Here is a 21,758-nt window from a genome sequence, read left to right as displayed (position 1 = left end):
CAATGTTTTGAGGTTATGTTTAAGTTAAACCTAACCACCCCCGACACACACACACTCTCTCTCTCTCTCTCTCCTATGGTTCTTCTCTCAGACCCTCTCTCCCTCTCGTCGTGGCTACGTCCTCTTCTTCTTCTTCTCCTCCTCCTCTTATCATTCTCCTCCTTAGCTTTTCCTCCACTTTTTCATCTCTTCCTTCTTGGAGCACTCATGGTCATGCCGCCATGGAAACCTGAATTTTTACTAGTTTAGAATTTTTTTTATTTATTTATTGTGTATTTTCTTGTGGATTTTTTAGTTGTTTTATTTTTTTTTATCAATTTTTGTTGTTGCTTTGATTTTCAATATTGATAAAAAAAAATTATTAAAAATCATATATAATGCAATTCAAGCATTTATTATCATGAGAAATGATAGTTGCAGTCGTGAGTGCATAAGCGTTGTACAATTACTATGAAAAAAGTTAATAAATACGGGATCCACATGAAAAAAAATTAATTTTTTATTAGTAGGCCTCACTTTTTTTCAAAGCAACTGCGAGGCGTTTGCACACTCTTTGACTGCATGTAGCATTCCTCTATTATCATATATATATAGAAGGAATAAAATATAAATTTATTAACTATTTCAATAAATATATGATATGAATCTAAATTAGTCCAATAAACATGTAATTCACTTATTAACTTCAACTGTCAACATTGTTTTGCCTCGTATACGAAGAAATTAAAGATTGAAGTTATTAGCAAATGAAAAATATAGTATTTTATGCACCACAAATTTGATACAAAACACCCATTCATCTTCTAAATGTTTTGTTCTCTCTTTAAAGAACTACATATTTTATCTTTGAATTTTTCTACAACTCTTGTTGAATATGTTATGAGAACTAATTTCCAAAGTAGAATAAAATATTCTGTTGTATTCATCAAGTGTAATTACATGAGCTTTATATACAAAGTTGTTCCCAGACTCTCATTAGTCAAAAATACAATAATAGTAAGTTATCGTCTTTTCTATATAAACGTGTAAAAATAGTAAAGCATAAAAATATGTATATTGTAAGACTTATTACTCCCCCTCAAGATGGACTACATATATTTACTAGTCCTATCTTGCCAATGAGATGATTAAATTGATACAATCTGAGAGCTTTAGTTAGAATATCTATTATTTGGTTGGTAGACTTTACATGAAACAGCTTGATAATCCCATCTTGTAGCTTCTCTCTTACAAAGTGGCAATCAAATTCAATATATTTGATCTGTTCATGATAAATTGGATTGGATGAGATGTGAATTGTAACTTGACTATCACAATACATGAGAGCAGCTTGAGAGTGCTTGATACCAAAATCTGTCAACAAATTTTTTAACCAAATCACTTCACACACAGTTGCTGCCATTGCCCTATATTCTGATTCTGCTGAAGATCTGGAAATTGTGTGTTACTTCTTTGATTTCGAGCTGACCAAATTATCCCCCAAGAACACAGTATAACCAGTAACAGACCTCCTAGTGTCATGGCATGCAGCCTAATCAGAGTCTGTATATATCTTAAGTTGAAGATCAGTTGAAGAAGCAAAGAAAAACATACCAAAACCAATTGTGTTTTTAATATATTGGACTACTCTGTAAGCTGCTACCATATGTGGCTTTCAAGGCTTATGCATAAACTGACTTAACTTTTGCATAGAAAAAGTAATATCTAGCCTTGTAATAGTCAAATAGATCAATATGCCAATTGATCTTCTGTATTGAGAAGAGTCTTCCGATTCATCACCATTACTAAACTTAAGAACCAGATTTTGTTCCATTGGAGAATTTGCTGGTTTACAATCAAGTAGACCACAATCCTCAATAATTTCTAAAGAATATTTCCTCTGGCATAGATGAATTCCTTTAGAAGATCTAGCAGCCTCTGGACCCAAAAAAATACTTTAAAAGGCTAAGTCTTTCAACTTAAAATGATCATTCAGACATGCTTTTAAAGAAGTCATAGATGCAACATCATTGCTAGCTATTAAAATATTATCAACATAGACTAAAAGCATGATGACTGAGTTGCCTTCAATCTTAGAGAAAAGAGAATAGTCTTATTTTGATTGAGTAAAACCAGCAATTATCAAAGCTGAAGAAAACTTGGCAAACCACTGTCTTGATGCATGTTTTAAGTCATATAATGACTTTTTAAGCTTACAAACCATATTAGACTCCTCCCCCTTGCTGTCAAAACCAGGTGGCAAAGATCTATAAACCTCCTCGTGGAGGTCACCATTCAAGAAAGCATTATTCACATCCATTTGAATAGTGTTTCATTTCTTGACAGCAACAATGAACAGAAAAAGCCAAACTGTGGTAAGCTTAGCTACTGGACTGAAGGTCTCATGGTAATCAAAACCCTCCAATTGAGTGTAACCCTTAGCTACCAATCGAGCCTTACATCTCTCAACACTACCATCTGAGTTAAATTTCAATTTATACACCCATTTACAACCAACAGGATGTTTTCCAGCAGGTAAAGGAACTAAGTCTCATGTATGATTCTCTTCCAATGCTGATATTTTAGATTGCATGTCAATTCTTCACTCGGGGTAAGAGATAGCTTGAGAAAAAGTCTTGGGTTCAAATAGAGTGGAAGTGGCAAAAACAAAGTGCTTATGAGAATGAGATAATCTGTCATAAGTCAAGAACTTACTGAGGGAATGAGAAGTATTATGAGGAGAAGACCCAACAACTTGTTGATGAGAGGAAAGAGAAGATTGCAAAGTAGCCTGTTGACAATGGTAAGACTGAAGATAGTAAGGAGGATGTCTATCTCGAGTTGATCTTCAAGGAGGATCAAACTGAGTAGGTGGGGAAATGACTAGAATAGCAGAATTAGATTCTACAATTGAAATTGAAGGTGGAAGGTAAATATCATAATTTGGAGCAGAAAGTGGAATAGAACAATCTTGAGGCTAAAATGGTGTTGAGGAAGAAATTTCAAAAGGAAACACATCTTCATGAAATACTACATCCCTATAAATGTAGCAAATATGAGTCTTTAGGTTCAACAATTTATAACCCTTAACACCAAAGGGATAGCCTAGAAAAACATATTTTACAACTCATGGAGAGAACTTGGATCGATTATGAGAAAGTGTGGGGAGCCAAAACACAAGCATCCAAACACTCTAAGATGTGAATAAGAAGGAACTTTATGATATAAAAGTTCAAAATGACTTTTATTGAAAAAATGGGATTTTGTGTTCTATTAATGAGATAGACAGCAGTAAGCACACTGTCTCCCCAATAACACACATGAATTTTAGCATGAAAGAGGAGGGACCTTGCCATATTGAGAATATGTTAGTGTTGACGCTCCACAACAGAATTTTGTTGTGGAGTAGCAACACAGCTCAATTGGTGGAGGACTCATTTAGAAGCAAAGAAGGACTTTAGAGCAATTCAGGTCCATTATCAGACTTGAGGACTTTGATTTTAGCAGAAAACTGAGTTTCTATATGAACAAAGAAAGACTACAAAAGGAAACCAATTTCAGATTTAGATTTCATTAGGTAAATCCAAGTAGCTCTAGAAAAATCATCTATTATGGAAAGAAAATACATAAATCATTCTTATGTGGGAATTGACATTGGACCCCACATATCACAATGCACTAAATCAAAATAAGCAGTACATTTATTATTGCTACTTGGAAAAGGCAAACGTTTTTGTCTAGCAATAGAACAAGTGGTACATGAATCAAAATTAGAAGACAAATGAGGAAGGTGCTTATTTAAAAGTTGTAATCTGGAAAAACATGGATGTCTTAATCTAAAATGACACAAGGCTACATTAGATTGGACAGAAACACAAGTAGGGATAAGAGAATCACTATGTCTAGCAAAGAAATTTGAAATAGTCAACTTGTAGAGGCCATCATGCAATTCACCCATTCCAATCATCTTCCAAGTGACTAGGTCCTGCAAGAAACATTTGTCAGTTTTAATAATTAAACAACAATTTAAGAATTGAGTGATCTTGCTGACAGAAATGAGATTGAATGAAAAAGTGGGGACACATAGAACATTAGTTAAGGTGAGGGTGGGACTCAGAATAATGTCACCAGTGTGTGTAACATTGGCATAAGTACCATTTGGCAGCTGAACTAAATTGGACACAGCAGTAGGTGGGTTGGTGTATAGGCTTGGAGAATGGACCATGTGGTCTAAAGCTCCTCTGTCGATTATCCAAGAGGAGGAACTAATGGAAAGTGCAGCAAGACAAAAAGAAGTAAGGAGAAAATGCCTTATTAATGGAAGGCAAATGTTCCATCATCAAAATTTGACCTCTCACATTGTCAAAAACATCATTGAGTCCCATAAGAAATGTCACAACATAGGTCTGATGATGATATTGAGCAAAAATCTTTGAGGAATTGCATGTGTAACCATGACAATAACAGATAGGTAATGGTTGATAATTCAAAAGTTCATCTCATAGTACGTTTAAATCTGTGAAATATGTGCCAACATCACTCTATTCTTGACGTAATGCAGAAATAGCAAGTTGTAACTCAAAGATCTGAGGTCCATTACCTTGAAAAAAACATTCCTTCAACTCGAGCCACATTGCATGAGAGGAATCAACATAGACTACACTTTGAGCAATTTTCGAAGACAAAGAATTAAGAAGTCAAGACAACACAATGGTGTCGCTTTTGCTCCAAGAAGTAAACAGAACAGCAGCCTTGACTGGAACGGGAAGAGATCCATCAATGAAACCGAGTTTATTTCGTGCCTTCAAGGATAGAAACATTGAGCGAGACCACGAATGGTAATTACTATTGCTCAATTTCTCACTCACCAAAAGAAAGCCAAGATGATCAGCATTGGTGAGGAAATAGAGACTTCGTGGATTAGATTCGACACTAGCAACGGAATTAGTGGAATGTACACGATCATCATCAGCCATAATCGAAAGTGGAAAGTTGAGCAAAAGAGGAAAGCTGCACGAAAGAGGAAACTAGAAAGAAACCCTAATTTATTCTGATACCATGTTAAGAGAACTAATTTCAGAGTAGAAGAAAATATTTTGTTGTATTCATCAAGTATAATTACATGAGCTTTATATACAAAATTGTTCCCAAACCCTCATTAGTCAAAACTACAATAATAGTAAGTTAACTGTTTTCTCATATACATGTGTAAAAATAATAAAACAGAAAAATATGTATATTGTAAAACTTATTAGAATACAATAATGAAAAATTTAATATATGTTTAATTATATCATATTTCTGTACAACAAATTAAAAAACAAAAAAAAAACTCAATTATCAAACAATTTAAAAAACATGTACAATTTTGAATCTGCTCAAATCGGTCTGAAATTGGTTAAAATTGGTCTGAATCGGCCTAAACTGGCCGACTAAGAGCATTCACATCCGATTCCCTAAATTTGTTCCTAAATTTTAGCTAAAAATGACACTCCCTATAATTTTATCCTAAATTTTACTAATTTTTAAAAAAACCTTCTACATCTCATTCCCTATCATTTCTCTATTATATTAAAATAATATTCTTCTATTATTTCTTTATTATTTTTTTCTCTCACTTCCATTTTCAAACTTAACTACTTAATATTTTTTCTTATGTTTTGAACTATTATTATAGTGAATATTTTAAACAAAAATTTAAATTTTTTTAAGGGTTTAATAATATTTTTAAAATTATTATTTTTTTATTTTAGTAATTATTTAAATTATTTTTAAAAATATTATTTAAAAGTATAATAAATATGAGTATAAGAGAAAATGTAGTTGATTGAAAAAAGAATTTATTTTATTTATTTAAATAAAATATTAATAAAAAATAATTTAGGGAACCACTGTTCATTTCCTAAATCAGAATCCTAAAATAGGGAATGGGATGGGAGGGGGTTTTTGAACTTTTCTCTAAATTTTTTCCTATAATTTAGAGATAATAGTGATATGAGGAATGAGATGGGATGCTCTAAAGAGGTTTTATGAACGGTTCAAAAAGTTTATTAAAATTAGTTCGGTTTCCGATAGATTCAATTTAAATCGGTTGAATCGGCCTCAATTGAACCATTTTTTCCAGCTTTTACAATATCACAATTTAATCACCAGAAGATGGATTTTTAATGATTAATTTATATAGAATTTTATTTTTTAGTAATATTTATCTCTAATAGTTTTATAAAGATAACTATTTATCAGAAGATTAATTGCAGACGAAATTTAATTAAATTCAAGGCTGTCCCATTTGTATAAAGCGGGTCCGGGTTAGTGGGTCGGGTTTTCTTTTATCCCTTCGAGTTTGAAGATACAAAAACTAGGGCAATGGAGTGATGGAGGTTTACATGAATCATAATACTTCCGTAGAGGAATTCCTTCCGCTCCAGAAAGAAGAGGGTCCCGCCCGAAAGATTAGTGGCTTAGTGCTCTTCTTCACGTTCTTACTCTCGACCAAACTTGTAGTTGGGTATGATCTCAGGAACAAATTTATGCACTCATTTTGTAGTTTCTGAAGATTTCTGTTTTGTTTGTTCATTTTAAATTGAATTTTCTATTAAAAACTTGAATATGCCGTGGGTTTCAAGCGTCAAATTGGATTTTATGCAGGAAATCGTTTTCTGGAGCCATTGGAGTTGAGCTGAACAATATAATTATCAAAAAAGAAGTTAAGCTTCAAAAATTTGATATTTTGTAAATAGAATGATTTATATGTTTTTGTCAGAGCCGATATGGGATGAGAATGGAGATGATGCCTCTTCCGGTGTTAGAATATCTCTCTTGAATGAATTGGAATCGGTTATTTGGTCGCTGATGATGTCCGGAGGTCGATCAGAGGTTCGATTATGGCTTTGTAACACTATAGCAGGCATACGTTCTATCACTTCGCACCACCAGTGTGAGCTATTTGCGAGCTTACTGAGATCTAAGCCACGGAAGCGGGCCTTGGCATCCCAACTCCTACAAATGATATTTGAGAAAAGGCCTCAGAAAGCGGGGCTCATCTTAGCCAAGAAAAGCTACGTTCTCAAGAAATTCTTTCAAGGCAAGTCAACGTTACTAGTTGTGCTGTCAGTCCATTTTTCCTTTAGTTTTTCCATCTCATTTACTCGTCTGAAAGGAAGGAAAAACAGATGAGAAAATATATTATTTTACTATAATGACATTTCATCGTTATGTATTTAGTAGCATGAGTTTCTTGTTGGATATTACTTTGATCGGTGAATATTTATCTTTACCCTCTTTCTTGTGGCGTTACGTTCCATTTTTCAACTATATTTTCATTTAGATATTTCTTACTATGTTGTAGGGTAAGTATGAGTAGCTACTGTGGGAATCAAGTCCCACTATTCTCTGTCCTTGTTATGTGATTATTTTCACTGATTTTTTTCCAGAGTTCTGATTGTGCCATAATTGCATAACAAGGCAGGAAATCCGAGGCGTATATTGCAATGGTTTTCTAATTTTGCCGCTGGTGGTGGACTGGATCACAGAAAAGGTGCCAAGGCGTTATCCCAATTTGCTTTTGTAAATCGGGATATCTGTTGGGAGGAACTCGAATGGAAGGGAAAACATGGTCAGTCACCTGCAATGGTTGCTACAAAGCCCCATTACTTTCTAGATTTGGACGTCCAACAAACTGTCGAGAATTTCCTTGTCAATGTGCCTGAATTTTGGTCATCCAATGAGTTTGCTGAGTCTCTAAAAGATGGTGAGATTTTGTTCGTTGATAGACAATTCTTTGTAGAATATTTTGTTGATTTGATGTATGAAGAGGATTCAAGAGATGTATGGGAAGTCATAAATCAGTTCCTATTTGAAGAATCTTTCTCTTCGTTGTGCCACCACCTTCTTATTATTCTTGAAGAGAGGGACTTGCATAGTTTTTTGGAATTGCTTTGTAAACTTCTTGACCCGAGAATGGAACCTAAGGAATTTGGAAATTCATCTTACTTGTTTGAGGTTATAATTTCTAAGTGCGGTAATTGCGGATCTATTGATCAGATGATGTTGTTAAATGCGATTATTACACAAGGGCGCCAACTTCTACGGTTTCTACACGAGGAAGGGGGCCTGGAGGAACATTCAAAAATAAAAGACATTATGTCACGGCTTCGTGCAATACCAAGCAATGCCAATAGTTTGGTGCCTATTTTCATGCAATGCTTCAAAAAAAGGACCATTAAAGCGATAAAATGGCTGGGTCTTCAGGCTTGGGTTCTTTATTATATATTGTCTGAGGAGTGCCATACTCTTGATTCCTGGGAACTGTTATTCAGAGATAATAACATGGGTTTTCGCAGATCAAATCAATATAGATTGCTAGATCATGATGAACTGTCAGAAGAAAGTGATTCTGATTCAGGTCGTAAAGCATCAATCAGAGTCAAACACAGGAGGAAAGAAAAAAGAAGAAAGAGAAGAAAAAGCTTTGGTGGTGATGACAGCCGTGACAATGAGTTGCCTGATTTTTATGCTATCAATACAAGGGGTTTGCAAGCTAATGCTGCAAGTTGGTTGCTCTCTATCGATGGATATTCTGTGTCTTGGAGCAGTGTAAGTTCCCCCACATTCGTGTTAAGCTTTACACTTCAGCACCCCCGTGTTTTTATTGTTGACCTTTTGCACTAATCTACAATATCTGGTTTTTTCAACGAGGTACAATTTCTATGTAAACAATTAGGCAGTCATGCACACAAAATCTGTTGGCCAACCGATTTTAAATAGCTCAGACAAAAAAGTTTTTTTTTTTTTCTTTTAATTACTTTCAGGTAATGCATATAGTTGTTTAATTTTTACTTCCCATTCACACTAACCTTACCTGAAGGAAATATCTGCTATAGATGCAATAAAGCCAATATTTTTTTCTCTACAGTATTGGAAAAGAAAAAAAAATGGTAGGTCTTTTTTTGAGCCAGTCCAATTCAGTAATCATAAGGAATCTTTTTTCCTCTAATTGCTTGTTTGAAATTTTCATCAGTCCATCGGACTCTCCCGTGTGGTACCTATGCAGATGAAAATTATTGCACTAGGTGCAGTTAGCAAATAAGAGAAGATTGTTTGATAGATTTTCTTTATCATTCTGCTGTTTTCTAGGTGGACTTGCCAGAACATATTTCTAAGCATTGTTTGTCTACGTGGATGAAATTGGTTTTTGCAAAGTGGGAATGAAGCAAAATTGTAAAGTTGACACAGAATCAGCCAGCCATATTGTCCTTCGGCCAGAAAGCGAATTCATATCTACCAATTTTTGTTTTTGTAAAGAGTTAAAGGTTTGTTTTCCAATTCTTGCGACATTTCATTTGTTTTACTCCTCGTAATAGATGTACACTAGAGGTGGTTTGAAGATGAGGAAGTTTGTTCAGTTACAACGTTTAGGCAGTGTAAGTGATGTCATTGATTCTAACGAAATGGTGTTTGATATAGCGACACTGTTTTTTAGTTCTTTCACTTTGTTTTTTTTTTTTTCCTCATTCAGAAGGTAGGTTGTGAGATGGGGAAGGTTGCCTCTTTATTTTTTAGTCTAATAGTTCCCACTGTATTTCACGTCATCGGGAGGTATTAAAGACATACATAAACTAGGATTGCAACAAGGTGGATAAAATTTGAGTTATAGCATGATGTGACCGAAACCGTTTTTTTATCTATTGATTATAAGATGCATGATTGTGTATTAGTATGACTTATCAAAAAATAAAAAATGATTTGTGTATTTGTGGTATGATTTGCCGCAGTCAAGAGTAGTTGATCAAAGTTTTAGGTGCCGTTTAGATAGTGAGTTGAGATGAGATGAGATGAAAGTTAAAAATTGAATAAGATATTGTTAGAATATTATTTTTTAAAATTATTATTGTTTTGGGAATTGAAAAAGTAGAATTGTTTATTATATTTTATATGAAAATTTGGAAAAGCTGTAATTATGAGATTATATGAGATAACACTTTCACCATCCAAATGTGGCCTTAATCTTTAATTCAAACCTCTTAGACTGCGTTTGAATGTTGAGCTGAGTTGAGTTTTTTATGAATAGTAATGAGTTGAGATTGTGGAGTGAGTTCTGTGAGACCCACCTAAGATGAGTTTAGATGTATTTATGGTAAGTTGAAAAATGTTGTGGATCCCATGTGTAAAGAGGTTTTGAGTTGAGATGAAGGACTCGTTTGTTTTCAGAGATGAGATGAGTTGAGATTAAAGTTAAAAAGTTGAATAAAATATTGTTAGAATATATTTTTTAATATTATTTTTGTTTTGGGATTTGAAAATGTTGAATTGTTTATTTTATTTTGTGTGGAGATTTGGAAAAATTGTAATGATGAGATGAGATGTTTTCTAAAAACAAACGAAGCTGATTTGAGAGTTGGGAGTTTGGATATTAGAATAGGTATAGATTCGTTTGGATTCGGAAAGTGTCTTATCTCATCTCATCTCATCATTACAAATTTTTCAAATTACTACACAAAATATACTAAACAATTCAATTTTTTCAAATCTTAAAATAATAATAGTATTAAAAAAAATATTTTAACAATATTTTTTTTTAATTTTTATCTAAAATCATCTCATCTCATTTCTATCAACTAAACTGAGTTCGGCCAAGGAACAGTAGTAAGCCAATTGTCTCGTCTGACAAAAGCTTTCAATTTTGTCCGACCGGCGTGTTCTCTTTGTGATTTCAACCTGATTTGGAGAACCAGGCTCATTCAGGATGCTTTTATATTTAAGGATGTAGAGCAGGGGATCAATACCGTGCGTTGTTATTTTTTTCATTGGGATAATGTTCAGAACCCCACCATCTTCTCAAAGACGACAATTATTTAATTAAGGTACACATGCTGCCATTTGTATGTGCATTTTCATGGACAGCGTAACAGAGCGTAACTCGTGATGTTTTACGGTACCTAACTACCTATGAGTTTTGCTGCTTTACTTAAATGCAACATTGGACTTGCGCTTCAGCTTTGGTCGACAGCGTGACGAGCTGAACTTCAGTTGACAGGTATCAATACTTGGAAATAAAATGTCTCCAGATAAGATGGATTATGTAATACATCATGCCCACCGAAAATTATAACAAGTGTCATTAAATTAAATTATAAACTTTTCATAATTTTCTTTATACGAATTAAATCTCTCCCCTTTTTTATTCAAATTCAGGCAGCTATTAGCAACGTAACAAGGCAGGCTACAACAAAGGTCCTTTAATCCCCCCGATAACACCGGGTTACTAACGCATTATTAAAGTCATACGTCACCAAAAGCAACGTAAGTGTAGCAAACAAAGCGATCCAACAGCAGCACAAAAGGGGCCATAATATAATCCCCAACAAAAATAATAGACACGGACTGATTCGTAGGTTTGTGTTGTGTTTGATAAAACACACGTACGTAGATAAAACGACCGACACACGGCAACTCCTGGCACATATCTCACATATATTTTATATAAACGCCACCAGAGAGAGAGAGAGAGAGAGCGAGAGAGCGAGGTGCTTATTCATCCAGCAACCTTCCTGGTATAAGTTCTAGCAGGCTGAATCCCTTTGGAAGGCTTGAGAAACATGTCTCCAGATCCAGAAATCCAGGGGACTCCAGCCTTCATGGGAGGGGGACGTGGCTGCCCCACAGACTGCCTTCGAGAACCAAGACTCATGTTTGCCAACTTCTCAGTTGAATCCAATACTCCCCGTGCTGTCCTTCCTTTGTTCAATGAGCCTTCAAACCAACGGTTACCAAAAGTTAGTTGCGAAGGCAACAACAAAAATCGTTAAAAAAAAAACAAACATTTGAAACAAGCAAAGCATACAAACAAATAAAACTAAAGAAAAATTCTACTCATCATCCTCACACCATACCACATAATTTTTTTATTTTTTTCTCTTACCAAACGGTCGGTGTATGGATGATAAATAGAAGAAATTAATTAGTTTAAAAAGAATAAAATAAAACAAAAAATTTTAAAAATAAAAATATGTAATGTGTGATGTGTGATATGTGGAGATGATGAGTAGCACAACTCAAAACCAAATCTCGTCCACCTCCCTCGAAAGAAAAATAGAGCAGTTTATTCTGATTTACAGTATCTAATAAATTTGGCCCATATTCCACCGAAAAAAGATGACATAAAACATAGTATAGTAAATTCAACCTGAAATGACAACTTCAATTAATAAAGGGAATAACATGGAAGAAAGAAACTAACAACATATTTTTAACAACAGAACATAGGAGATGAGAAACTTACTTGGGCTGTTCTTTCCTGGTGGCTGATATCTTGGCTGTTTGCTAGAGCTCTTTAGGGATTTATCATTCTTCATTGCATCCTTAACAAATAAAAAGAGAAAAGTTAGTAACTAGACATTCTTTTAGAACAATGAGGCAAAAAGTTAAAATAAACGCAGAAATGTTTAATCATCATGAACCTCATGAAATTGATTTGAAAAATGACAAAAGGTGGCGCTTTTTTTTTTTGGATGTGGGGGGGGGAGCGGATCTATGCAATCTATTTCATATCTGACTGATTTTTTGTCTTATTGACTTTGGCAGGCAACATATCTTCTTCAAATTGATGCTCTTGATGCAATAAAATTTATACACATATCTAATCATCAAACACCTCTGTCACTTCCAAAAAAAAAGAAAGGTATTTTAGACAAGATAGCATATAATTAAATTTCATGTGAAGTATAACTTTAAGACTTCATTAGAGAGATTAAATATCTGCAGGGCAAAAGAGACTGCTTTGTACATGTAACAAAATGAGACTGTTCCTCGATGCTGGCTGCATCAGAGATTCAGAAAGCACAGCTGGGTGCCAAATAACAAGAACAAACCCCCGACTCAAAAATTGAAAGGACAAAATCAGTTTCGCCATACCATTGTTCTTCAGAAAAAAAAAGCATCACAGACAAATCATACATAAAGTAATAAGACCCACTAACCTAACCAAAGCATCATTCATACTGATTGAAAAAATAACTAATTAATATTTTGCTAATGCACAAAAACTACACAAGCTACAAAGCGTAACAGAAAATATTTCCAGCATCTACCTGATTAACCAAATCCAGCTTGCGTTGCACACCTGTAACAACATTTGGAAAGGATGAAAATATAGGAAAGGATGAATATATATGGCACACAGCGCACACCATTATTTCAAAAGAAAATCAACACATAATGGAACCTAATACATTCTCCTTGAACCATATGCACACAAAAACAAAAAGAAAACAAATAAGGGGATCAACAAACTCGCAATATAAAAAACACCCATATGGTCACCGTATTATCACTTCTTCCTGAAAGCATAAGCTTGATACATGCAAGTGTACATAAAAAACCCTATCAACATGGAATGATCAACCAATAAAAAAATTTCAATGCACTTACTACTCTGAAAAGACGTTGCAATAATGCACTGAGACCTCAAAAACTATCTATCTATAACATTTGCATCAGATTAAAAGGTAACAAAAGTCATTAATATTGATGAAGACGAAGTCATATATAGCCCTTAAATGATCAAAAGTTGACTGCAGTATAGACATGGAAGTTCATGCCATAATGTCTTCCCATTGGATTTTGCAAATCATCTCGTCATCAGCATTCAGAAATCAATATTACCCTGGTGTTTTTTTTATAAGTAAACAAAGATTTTAGTAAAAAATGCAGCTGTAACCCTAACTTAGGTCTCGTTTGGGGAATGAGATGAAATGAGATGAGATGAGAAAATTGTGAATAGTAGTGAAATGGTTTGAATTAAGATGTTTTATTGGGTTTTGAAAAATGAGAGAAAATATTGAATAAAAATATTATAAAGTTAAAATATTATTAGAATATTATTTTTGTTTTGAAATTTGAAAAAGTCGAATTTTTTTTTGTGTTTTGTTGAAAGTTTTGCAAAAATTCTAATGATTAGGTAATGATTAGATGAAAAAGTTAGGATTTAAAATTGAAAAGTGTTCGTGTTTGAGTAATTTTTGGGAAGGAGATGAGATGGGATGGGTTCCCAAACCCTTATTTTTTTTTATAAGTAATGGTTTGGGAACCCATCCCAAACCCTTATTGTACTGCTATATACAATTAACAAGTCATTTTTACTGAATGAAGCTTGTAAAAGTTTGAAGCAAATGACAATTGTTGTTAATCTATTAGCATGCAATTCTTATGACAATTTTCATTGTCAATTGCAACTTAGAATTTAAGAAGTTCATAGTGATATGAGTCCTGAAGCACAATATACATAGAGATTAACCTCATTTTGCATAATATAACTATCCACCAACATCCCTCATAAGACAAAAGATGAGTTAATAAAGTCAATCATAAATGTTTTAAAAAACCAAAATTATATAACCACCTGTGCTTAAAGATGCGTGTAACTTAGAAGGAGAGCTGCTAGTAATCTTTGAACTAGGCAAAGTCCCACAGTTTCTCCTAGCAGATCGCTGCTCCAATGCCCCCCTTGTTCCAGCTGCAACAAGAAAATTGACTAGATTTCAGCATAACATAGTTAAAGAAATCCAGAAACCTTAAACTAAAGTCAGTTCAAGGAGTAAGACGAACCAGAGGGAGGTGTTCTAATAACAGCTGCCTTAGAACGAAGGGATGGTGGAACATAAAAGCAACTCTGCCACATCAAATGGAGTTAGGCTTTAGAATTTATGAAACAACATTACTTAATATATCTCACTTGGATTCACTTACAAAAAAAATATATCTCACTTGGATTCAGAAAAAGATAATTGCACAGATTTATAAAGATGAACCACAACCTGGAAGAAAGGATGCTGAAGGGCCTCAGCAGCGGTTGGCCTCCTCAAGGGATCCCAGGAACAAAGTGACTAATGTTTAAATAGAGAAAAAAAGAGTATTAAGTTACGGATGCAACCTCATGAGAACTATAATAACAGAAAATGAAAATACAAGAGTTTACTTCTTTATGCTCTAACAATAAAAAATGACAATATAAAATCATCCAACGATAGTGCCCAATAAAGAAATAAAGCAACAGCACCATAGGGGCTAAAAATGAAAGATAAAAGTTGTATTTTTATATGGCATACTTACTGTGATAAGGCTGATAGCATCATTGTTTGTAGATGGAATCAAGGCAGAAAGATGGACACCAGCAAACTACAATGGCCAATTACAAACGACATCAAAAATTTACTTTTGCAAGGAGTAAATCCACATTAGCAGTTCAATTAACTCAACCATGTACTGTGAAATAAGTAACATGAGATTTAACTGTTCACACATGGACAGTAAATAATGGAATTAGTTCTAGTCACCTAACAAAAAAACTTAAAAAGGTCACTCAGTTTTTACATGTTTCATCTTCCATAAAGTAACAAAGGCATAGAGTAGCAAAATACGTTGTCCTCAAAGGATTAATAATGCTTCTCACTCATCAAAAAGTAAGTAATGCTTCCCTCCACTCACTTCTCTCCACTCAAACCATAAAACAAAAAACACAAAACACAAAAAATCATTGTATCTACCAAATCTGGCTAGCAAGACCCAGCCAAAAGCACTCAATTAACATCCCAATTTACGGATACAACCAAGTATTTCAGAGATGTTTTAAGAATGCCCACTGAAATTTTCGAAGATAAAAGCACTTTCTACAAGGCATGCAGACCAGAAAAGCAAAACCGACCTGGGGAAACTGGTAATTAATGTCCCTCGCCAGGTTAAGTCCGTCAGCCCAAGTATCCTTGGTTGGACTGCCAATGACACTGCATATTTTGCATATCTCATCTGCTTCACTGCAAAAATAATTATATTATAGAGTACCAACTAGTGACTATCCAATATAGATCCATGCCTGAATATTTATCAAACTTCAAACCAGATCAACAAATCATAACCTTTGACAACGTCCCAACAGAAGAAGAAAAGAAAGGAGAAAAAACTGTGCATAAAAAAAATGAACGAAGAAAAAAAGACATGCAAATAAAAATACTGCAATAAGCAAAAGATGAAAAAGAAACCAAAATTTCAGTATAAGAATATATGTACCTGATACCCGGAAAAAGAGGACGGAGAGTGAACAACTCGGCCATGATAGCACCCATTGCCCACATATCTAGATGTCAGAAGGCATAACCATTCATAAATGAGAAATGAATAGAACTGTAGGCAACCATAATAAGGGAACCACAGGTTCATTCCAACCAAATACTCACCAACTTTAGAACCATACAGGTATGACTGAAGCAGCACTTCAGGGGCTCGATACCTGCAATGTTGATATATTGGAAGTCAATGACACCCAGGAATTCATCTTAGGGTTGGGGGGCCTAATATTTTAATTATTATTTATTTTCTTCTTTTTGCATAACATATATATTTTGATATATACAATAAACAGCAAGAACATTATGATCATAATTCAAGATACACCAAATAGTATCAACCTGTACATCAACCTAACAGAATATAGAGCACGGATGTTGTAACAAAAGATCACCGATTACCAATAGTAACTTTTATTCCTCAACAAACATTCAATTTATTGTTTACGAGTTGTCGTGGAGAACAAAGAAAACAAATGACAACAGGAAGAGGTTGAATAAACCCAAGGCAGGTTTGAGAAAACCATTGAGTTTTAGAAAATTATCATTTGACTTCTATGAATTTTTGGGGAGAAAATTTTAAGTAGCAAAAAAATCTCAGTTTCTTTTCTTAATATTCAAGGCAGTTTTGAGTATTAGAAAAGACCTAAAAATATGTTTCTTTTCATCTTTTTTAACTATGGGTTTCTAAGGATTGTCTGGGGCTGAGGAGTATTTCAAATTCTGTGGAGAAGCCAAAGATATTTCCTAATTTTCTAGAGGGCCACCACGGAGGGTTTTCATTTGTATGTCTACCTCGCAGTAAAAACGCGACACCAATCATTCAAGCAGGGGTTCATAAATACGAGAACATGAAAACACCTACCAGCGTGTTGAGACATATTCCGTATATGGTGGTTGCGAGTTGATTTCCCGTGCAAGACCAAAATCAGCAATCTTGATTATGTCCTTTGTAACCAACAAGTTCTCTGCAAAGACGCGTGTAGGTATTAGTTGTAAACTACAACAAAAGAAACTAGCAGCAAATGCAAATATGAAAATTGAATATGAAATGAGCTGTGCATGGCTTATGCATAGAGAATTCAAATAGCATGTAAACAGAATGTATCAAGACAAGATCTGCTTTGTCTTTTTTCAATACATATTCACAAAATAATTTTCTTGCCCCCTACGAGTTGGCTCAAGTGGTAAGGGTCTTGGTCTTGATGGTATGCTCCCTCTAGGTCTAAGGTTCGAACCCTTGGGTGCAAAAAAATTCTAAAGGCCATCAGACCTGATGAATTTCCCTTTGAGGTGCATTTCCAGAAAACTTCTTGCAAAGGGCCTATGTACCCAGACACCTAGTGCCAATCAAAAATAAAATACACTTCTTGACATTTATTTCTGCAAGATATAGTCGATGTTCATCCTCAGAAAATTCATAAAGACCTTCGGTTTCTCTTCCATCATTCAGGCTCCTCCACGAAGATGGTCAATTACCTGGCTTGAGGTCACGATGAAAATATCCACGCTGGTGCATGTAAGCAAGAGCTTGAAAAACTTGAAAACACCAATTTCTGACTTCAGCTTCAGAGAAAAGCTTTTCCCTATCTTTCATGAGTTGGTATAGGTTGCATTCCTAGAGTACAAATGAGTGCAACAATTAAATGTATAGATAACTAAATATATCTCTAACACTAATAGCAAGCAATTAGTGAGAGCAGAAATGCCACCTACCATGTACTCAAACACGAAATATAAGATGTCATTTTCTCTAATGACTTCCTTAAGCTTCACAACATTTGGATGATTCATCTTACGTAACGACTGTCATGAGAAGAACACTTCTGAAGTATTTGCAATATAGCAAAGACAGAAATAGAAAAATTAAAAATGGCAGATGACATTACCTTCACTTCTCTCAGATTTACACACTCCTCCCATGAATAATACTTTTTCTTCATTTTTTTAATTGCAACCTGTTAAAGTTGAAGCATTAGAAATAAAAGTGACTTAAAAAAAAAAACTCAAAATTCTAGACGTGAGTTCTAGAGGGAATGGAACTAAAACCACTTACAACTTCACCGGTCTGCTTATTGATAGCTCGCCAGACACACCCAAATGTTCCGTCACCAACTTCCTTAATTAAGTTGAACCTAGAATAGACCAAAAACTGTGATAAGGACAATGTCATACAAACTCTATAAAGCAAGTCCCACAGCAGACTAACTCACCTCTCCATTCTTCTGGAACAAAAGCAGCTCTTTTTCTTTATTCAGGAAAGTAAAAGAACTCACAAAAGATAAATAGCATTTATCTTTGGTAGAAAAATTCCATATGATATTAACAATTGCCTTGCTGGTCCAGCTGAATCCACCCTTAATTTTTGGCAGTGAGATCTAATAGGATGAGACCAGAAATTTTCTGATGCATGGGCTGCAGAGCCATATTTATTACCAAACCCACGACTTCAAGACACGGGGTGGACACTAAGAAAGGACAACTACTATAGAACATATTGTAATGAATCAAACACCTGACAAGAAATGATTGGTCTAACAAACAGGAAGGATCCCTGGCTCAAGACAGAGTCAGCCAAGGGTTCAAAACTTGAAGTAATAGCTACCTCATCTATACTATGAAGAATTTTTAGCAGAATCTTCAGCTAACTTGGATCTGGTCACACTAAATGGAACCCATTGGGAGCAACAATGAAACAACCAAGAAGAGTGCAGTCTGCACAGACTCCACGCAATTGCTTATCTAATGTCAACTACGGTAAGCAACCTCCGAGAGTGATTGGCAGAGTTCAGCCCTGTTTAAATAGAGGAACACAGTCAGAATGGTGTTAAATGTCTTAGAAAACAACCAAATATAATCACAAAAATGATGACAAATAAAATGCTGTACCCCGGAAGACGTTTTCCCAAAAGTTTTGATTGGATGTTGTGCCACCAATGCACTATCAACAAACAATTTATTAGATAGTTAAACAGCTTGGTGCTTGGTGTGTGACCTCGCAGGAGAGAGAGAGAGAGAGAGAGAGAGAGAGAGAGAGAGAGAGAGAGAGAGAGAGAGTTCTTACTCATACAAGTGCACTAAAGATCCAACACCTATCTCAGAAAAAACTTGCATTACGCCTTTTCATTTAAGAGCCGACCACTAAGTGCAATTAACAAAGGAAACCAGAAGAAAATCTCCAAGGACAAGAAACCTCCAGTCAAGAACTTCCTGGAACGAGAAAACCCTAAACTTGTAGCATTTTGACCAGAAGCGCACTTGCTCCATATCTTAAGAAAGATATTAAAGCACTTTGAACCCAAGCCTGGCAGAGCCTGAAAAAAAGTTAACAGCATCCAAGCTCAGACCAAATCATCATGCACAAAGTTTTGATAAGTATTACCTAATTCATAACTACAGCTCATCAGCAGGACAATAGTCTTGCATGATATGGCAGAACAAGTTCCAATGCTAAACTTTTTTTTATAAGCAGTTCCAATGATAAACTAGTCGCAAATTAAAGTGAAACAAGAGGAGCATGTTTATTTAATAGACAGTTCCAAAGCTTAAGTATCAACCGAACAAGTTAAACCAAAATCAATAATTATGAGGTAATAATGGCTTATCAGTCGCTCACTCTTAAGACTAACCACCAAAAAAATATCCTCAACATGGTATGTGGAATAAATAATACCAGTGATCTAACACCATTTGTAACAGAGAAGATTAAAACAAATGCTTCAGACACACAACTCAAATTGAAAAAACAAAAAAGAAAGCCTTTCTATGAATAAAAGTATTTTAAAAATGAATGAGAACAAGTTTAACACAAGATGAGTACAGATTCCAACTAAATATTGGACAAATAAAACTACATGCCAAATAAAGTCCATGCAGCGAAATTATAACTACAAACAAAGAGTTCTTCTACTCCCAAGCTGGTGTGTGGAGCACATCATCCGTACCACTTACATCCGTATCACTTACATGATAATATTTGATTTGTAAAATTCAAATTTGTAAAATTTATCTTTTAAATTAAATTATACCATGTAAACATTGTATTAAATGTGCTCTACACACCGACTTGAAAATTGAATTTTTCACAAAAAAAAAAATACCCTTCACACTTCTTAACCCACGAGATACAACGACTGATAAACAACATGCGTGTTCACATTAGCAATCGCATCTAATGGTATGACCTTAAAAATTTGAGAAAATGTTGAACGGTTCCGTTTCTATACATAATGAAGGCAATAAGGTGGAAATAAAAATCAAGTGCAAGTTGAAAAAGTAATGAAACCCTAAAACTCAGATCCGAAACAAATTCATATCCCTTAAAAAATACCGTAACAAAACCCAAACCCTCGGCGATAAAGCCACATAGAAACGTCTGCGTTTCGCCAAAATAAAGGTTTCCCAAAACAAAGCCATCCATTTCAAACACGAAAAACTGAGACGAATCCCAAATTCCAAATTCAATTCGCATAAATCCTGATCTATCAAGTCCAATCTCAACTCTCCAACGACACAAACAAAAAATCACAGTCCCTGAATCAAATTCAGAACAACTCAACGAGACCGAATCCTAAATCCAAAAAAAAAAATAAAAAAGAAGAAGAAAAAACTTCCTATTTTCCCCATGTGGCAAATACATCAGATCTGATCCGGACCACGTACGCATATACGAAAATATGAAGAGAGGGAGATGACCTGAAAGCCAAGCGGCAGAAGCACCGTCGCCAGGGAGGTGAGGAGTTGGAATCCAGAGCTTCTCTCTCTTCCGTTGCAGCCGAAGTGCCTTTCCCCCAATAAAAGATCCGATGTGCATTTGTTTCTTCGTGCAGACCCCTAAATAGATCCTACTATTCCTTTACCTAACTAAACTCTCTCTCGGCTCTAATTTTCTACGGTGTGGCTTATTTTTCTCACTTTAATTGGACGGTCAGGATGTGCCAATGGTTGATCAGTCATCACGTGGCCGTACCTCGTTTTTGTTTTTATAATATTTAACTAACGACAATAATTATGGAAATTCCAGCTCTTTTTTATTGTTTGTTACCTTTAGGAAAGTATGCCAGATTTATCATTCAATCAATATCTATAAATAATAATTCATAAAAATGTAATGTAAAAAAAAAAAAAAATCATAAAAATGTTAGAGTTTTCACTTATATATATATATATATATTGAGGAATATAATATCAATTTGGAAGAAAGATAATGTTGAGTAATTGTTAACATTTAATTATAGTTTCTAGAAGCCTAGGAAGTTGATTTGCGTCCCGTTTAGTTATAATAAAATGATAAATTTATTAATATAATAATAAAATTATTTATAAATAATAATAAAATTATTTTAATTAAGATTTTTATAGAATTTTAAAAAATAAGAGAAAAAAATTGAGTAAAAAATTATAAAGTTAAGAAAAGGTTAATATAATTTTACTTTATAAATTTTTAATATAAATTTTATTTTGAAATTTGAAAATATTGAATTATTTTTTATTTTTTATTTTTTATTTTTTATTTTTTATTTAAAAGTTTAAAATTGTGATTATGTAATAATTAGATAAAAAAATTAAAAATTAAATAATATTTATATTTAAATATTAAGATAAAATGTTATGAGATGAGATTGACTTTAAATATTTTTAAAACCAAATTACGCCTTAATA

At 34.1% G+C, this 21,758-nt stretch overlaps 2 protein-coding genes across 4 annotated transcripts; one reads left to right on the top strand and one right to left on the bottom strand.

The window, feature by feature from the left end:
* The first annotated feature begins 6,344 nt into the window (after positions 1–6,344).
* Positions 6,345–9,611, top strand: LOC109014248. 2 transcript variants are annotated; one of them, XM_018996632.2, is made up of 4 exons: positions 6,345–6,487; positions 6,628–7,063; positions 7,448–8,574; positions 9,115–9,611. In XM_018996632.2, exons 2-4 carry the CDS (start codon positions 6,721–6,723, stop codon positions 9,187–9,189), a joined length of 1,545 nt encoding a protein of 514 aa, XP_018852177.1. In that variant the 5' UTR covers positions 6,345–6,487; positions 6,628–6,720; the 3' UTR covers positions 9,190–9,611. The 2 variants fall into 2 exon arrangements, with proteins under 2 accessions (XP_018852177.1, XP_018852178.1); XM_018996633.2 differs by having other exon boundaries at positions 6,346–6,487; positions 6,743–7,063.
* A 1,514-nt stretch (positions 9,612–11,125) lies between these two features.
* LOC109014249 (cyclin-dependent kinase F-4-like) lies at positions 11,126–20,922 on the bottom strand. 2 transcript variants are annotated; one of them, XM_018996634.2, is made up of 19 exons: positions 20,793–20,922; positions 19,162–19,411; positions 18,987–19,038; positions 18,311–18,891; positions 18,154–18,232; positions 17,987–18,055; positions 17,814–17,903; positions 17,577–17,715; positions 16,963–17,065; positions 16,209–16,261; positions 16,042–16,108; positions 15,680–15,788; positions 15,088–15,153; positions 14,793–14,861; positions 14,584–14,647; positions 14,378–14,491; positions 13,068–13,099; positions 12,260–12,338; positions 11,126–11,730 (listed from the first exon to the last, which is right to left on the bottom strand). In XM_018996634.2, exons 4-19 carry the CDS (start codon positions 18,316–18,318, stop codon positions 11,513–11,515), a joined length of 1,359 nt encoding a protein of 452 aa, XP_018852179.1. In that variant the 5' UTR covers positions 18,319–18,891; positions 18,987–19,038; positions 19,162–19,411; positions 20,793–20,922; the 3' UTR covers positions 11,126–11,512. The 2 variants fall into 2 exon arrangements, with proteins under 2 accessions (XP_018852179.1, XP_018852180.1); XM_018996635.2 differs by having other exon boundaries at positions 11,205–11,730; positions 18,703–18,891.
* Positions 20,923–21,758: the final 836 nt, after the last annotated feature.

This window comes from Juglans regia, chromosome 9, assembly GCF_001411555.2.
Source record: "Juglans regia cultivar Chandler chromosome 9, Walnut 2.0, whole genome shotgun sequence".
Classification (NCBI taxonomy): domain Eukaryota; kingdom Viridiplantae; phylum Streptophyta; class Magnoliopsida; order Fagales; family Juglandaceae; genus Juglans; species Juglans regia.
This window is presented reverse-complemented; position numbering and strand designations above follow the sequence as displayed.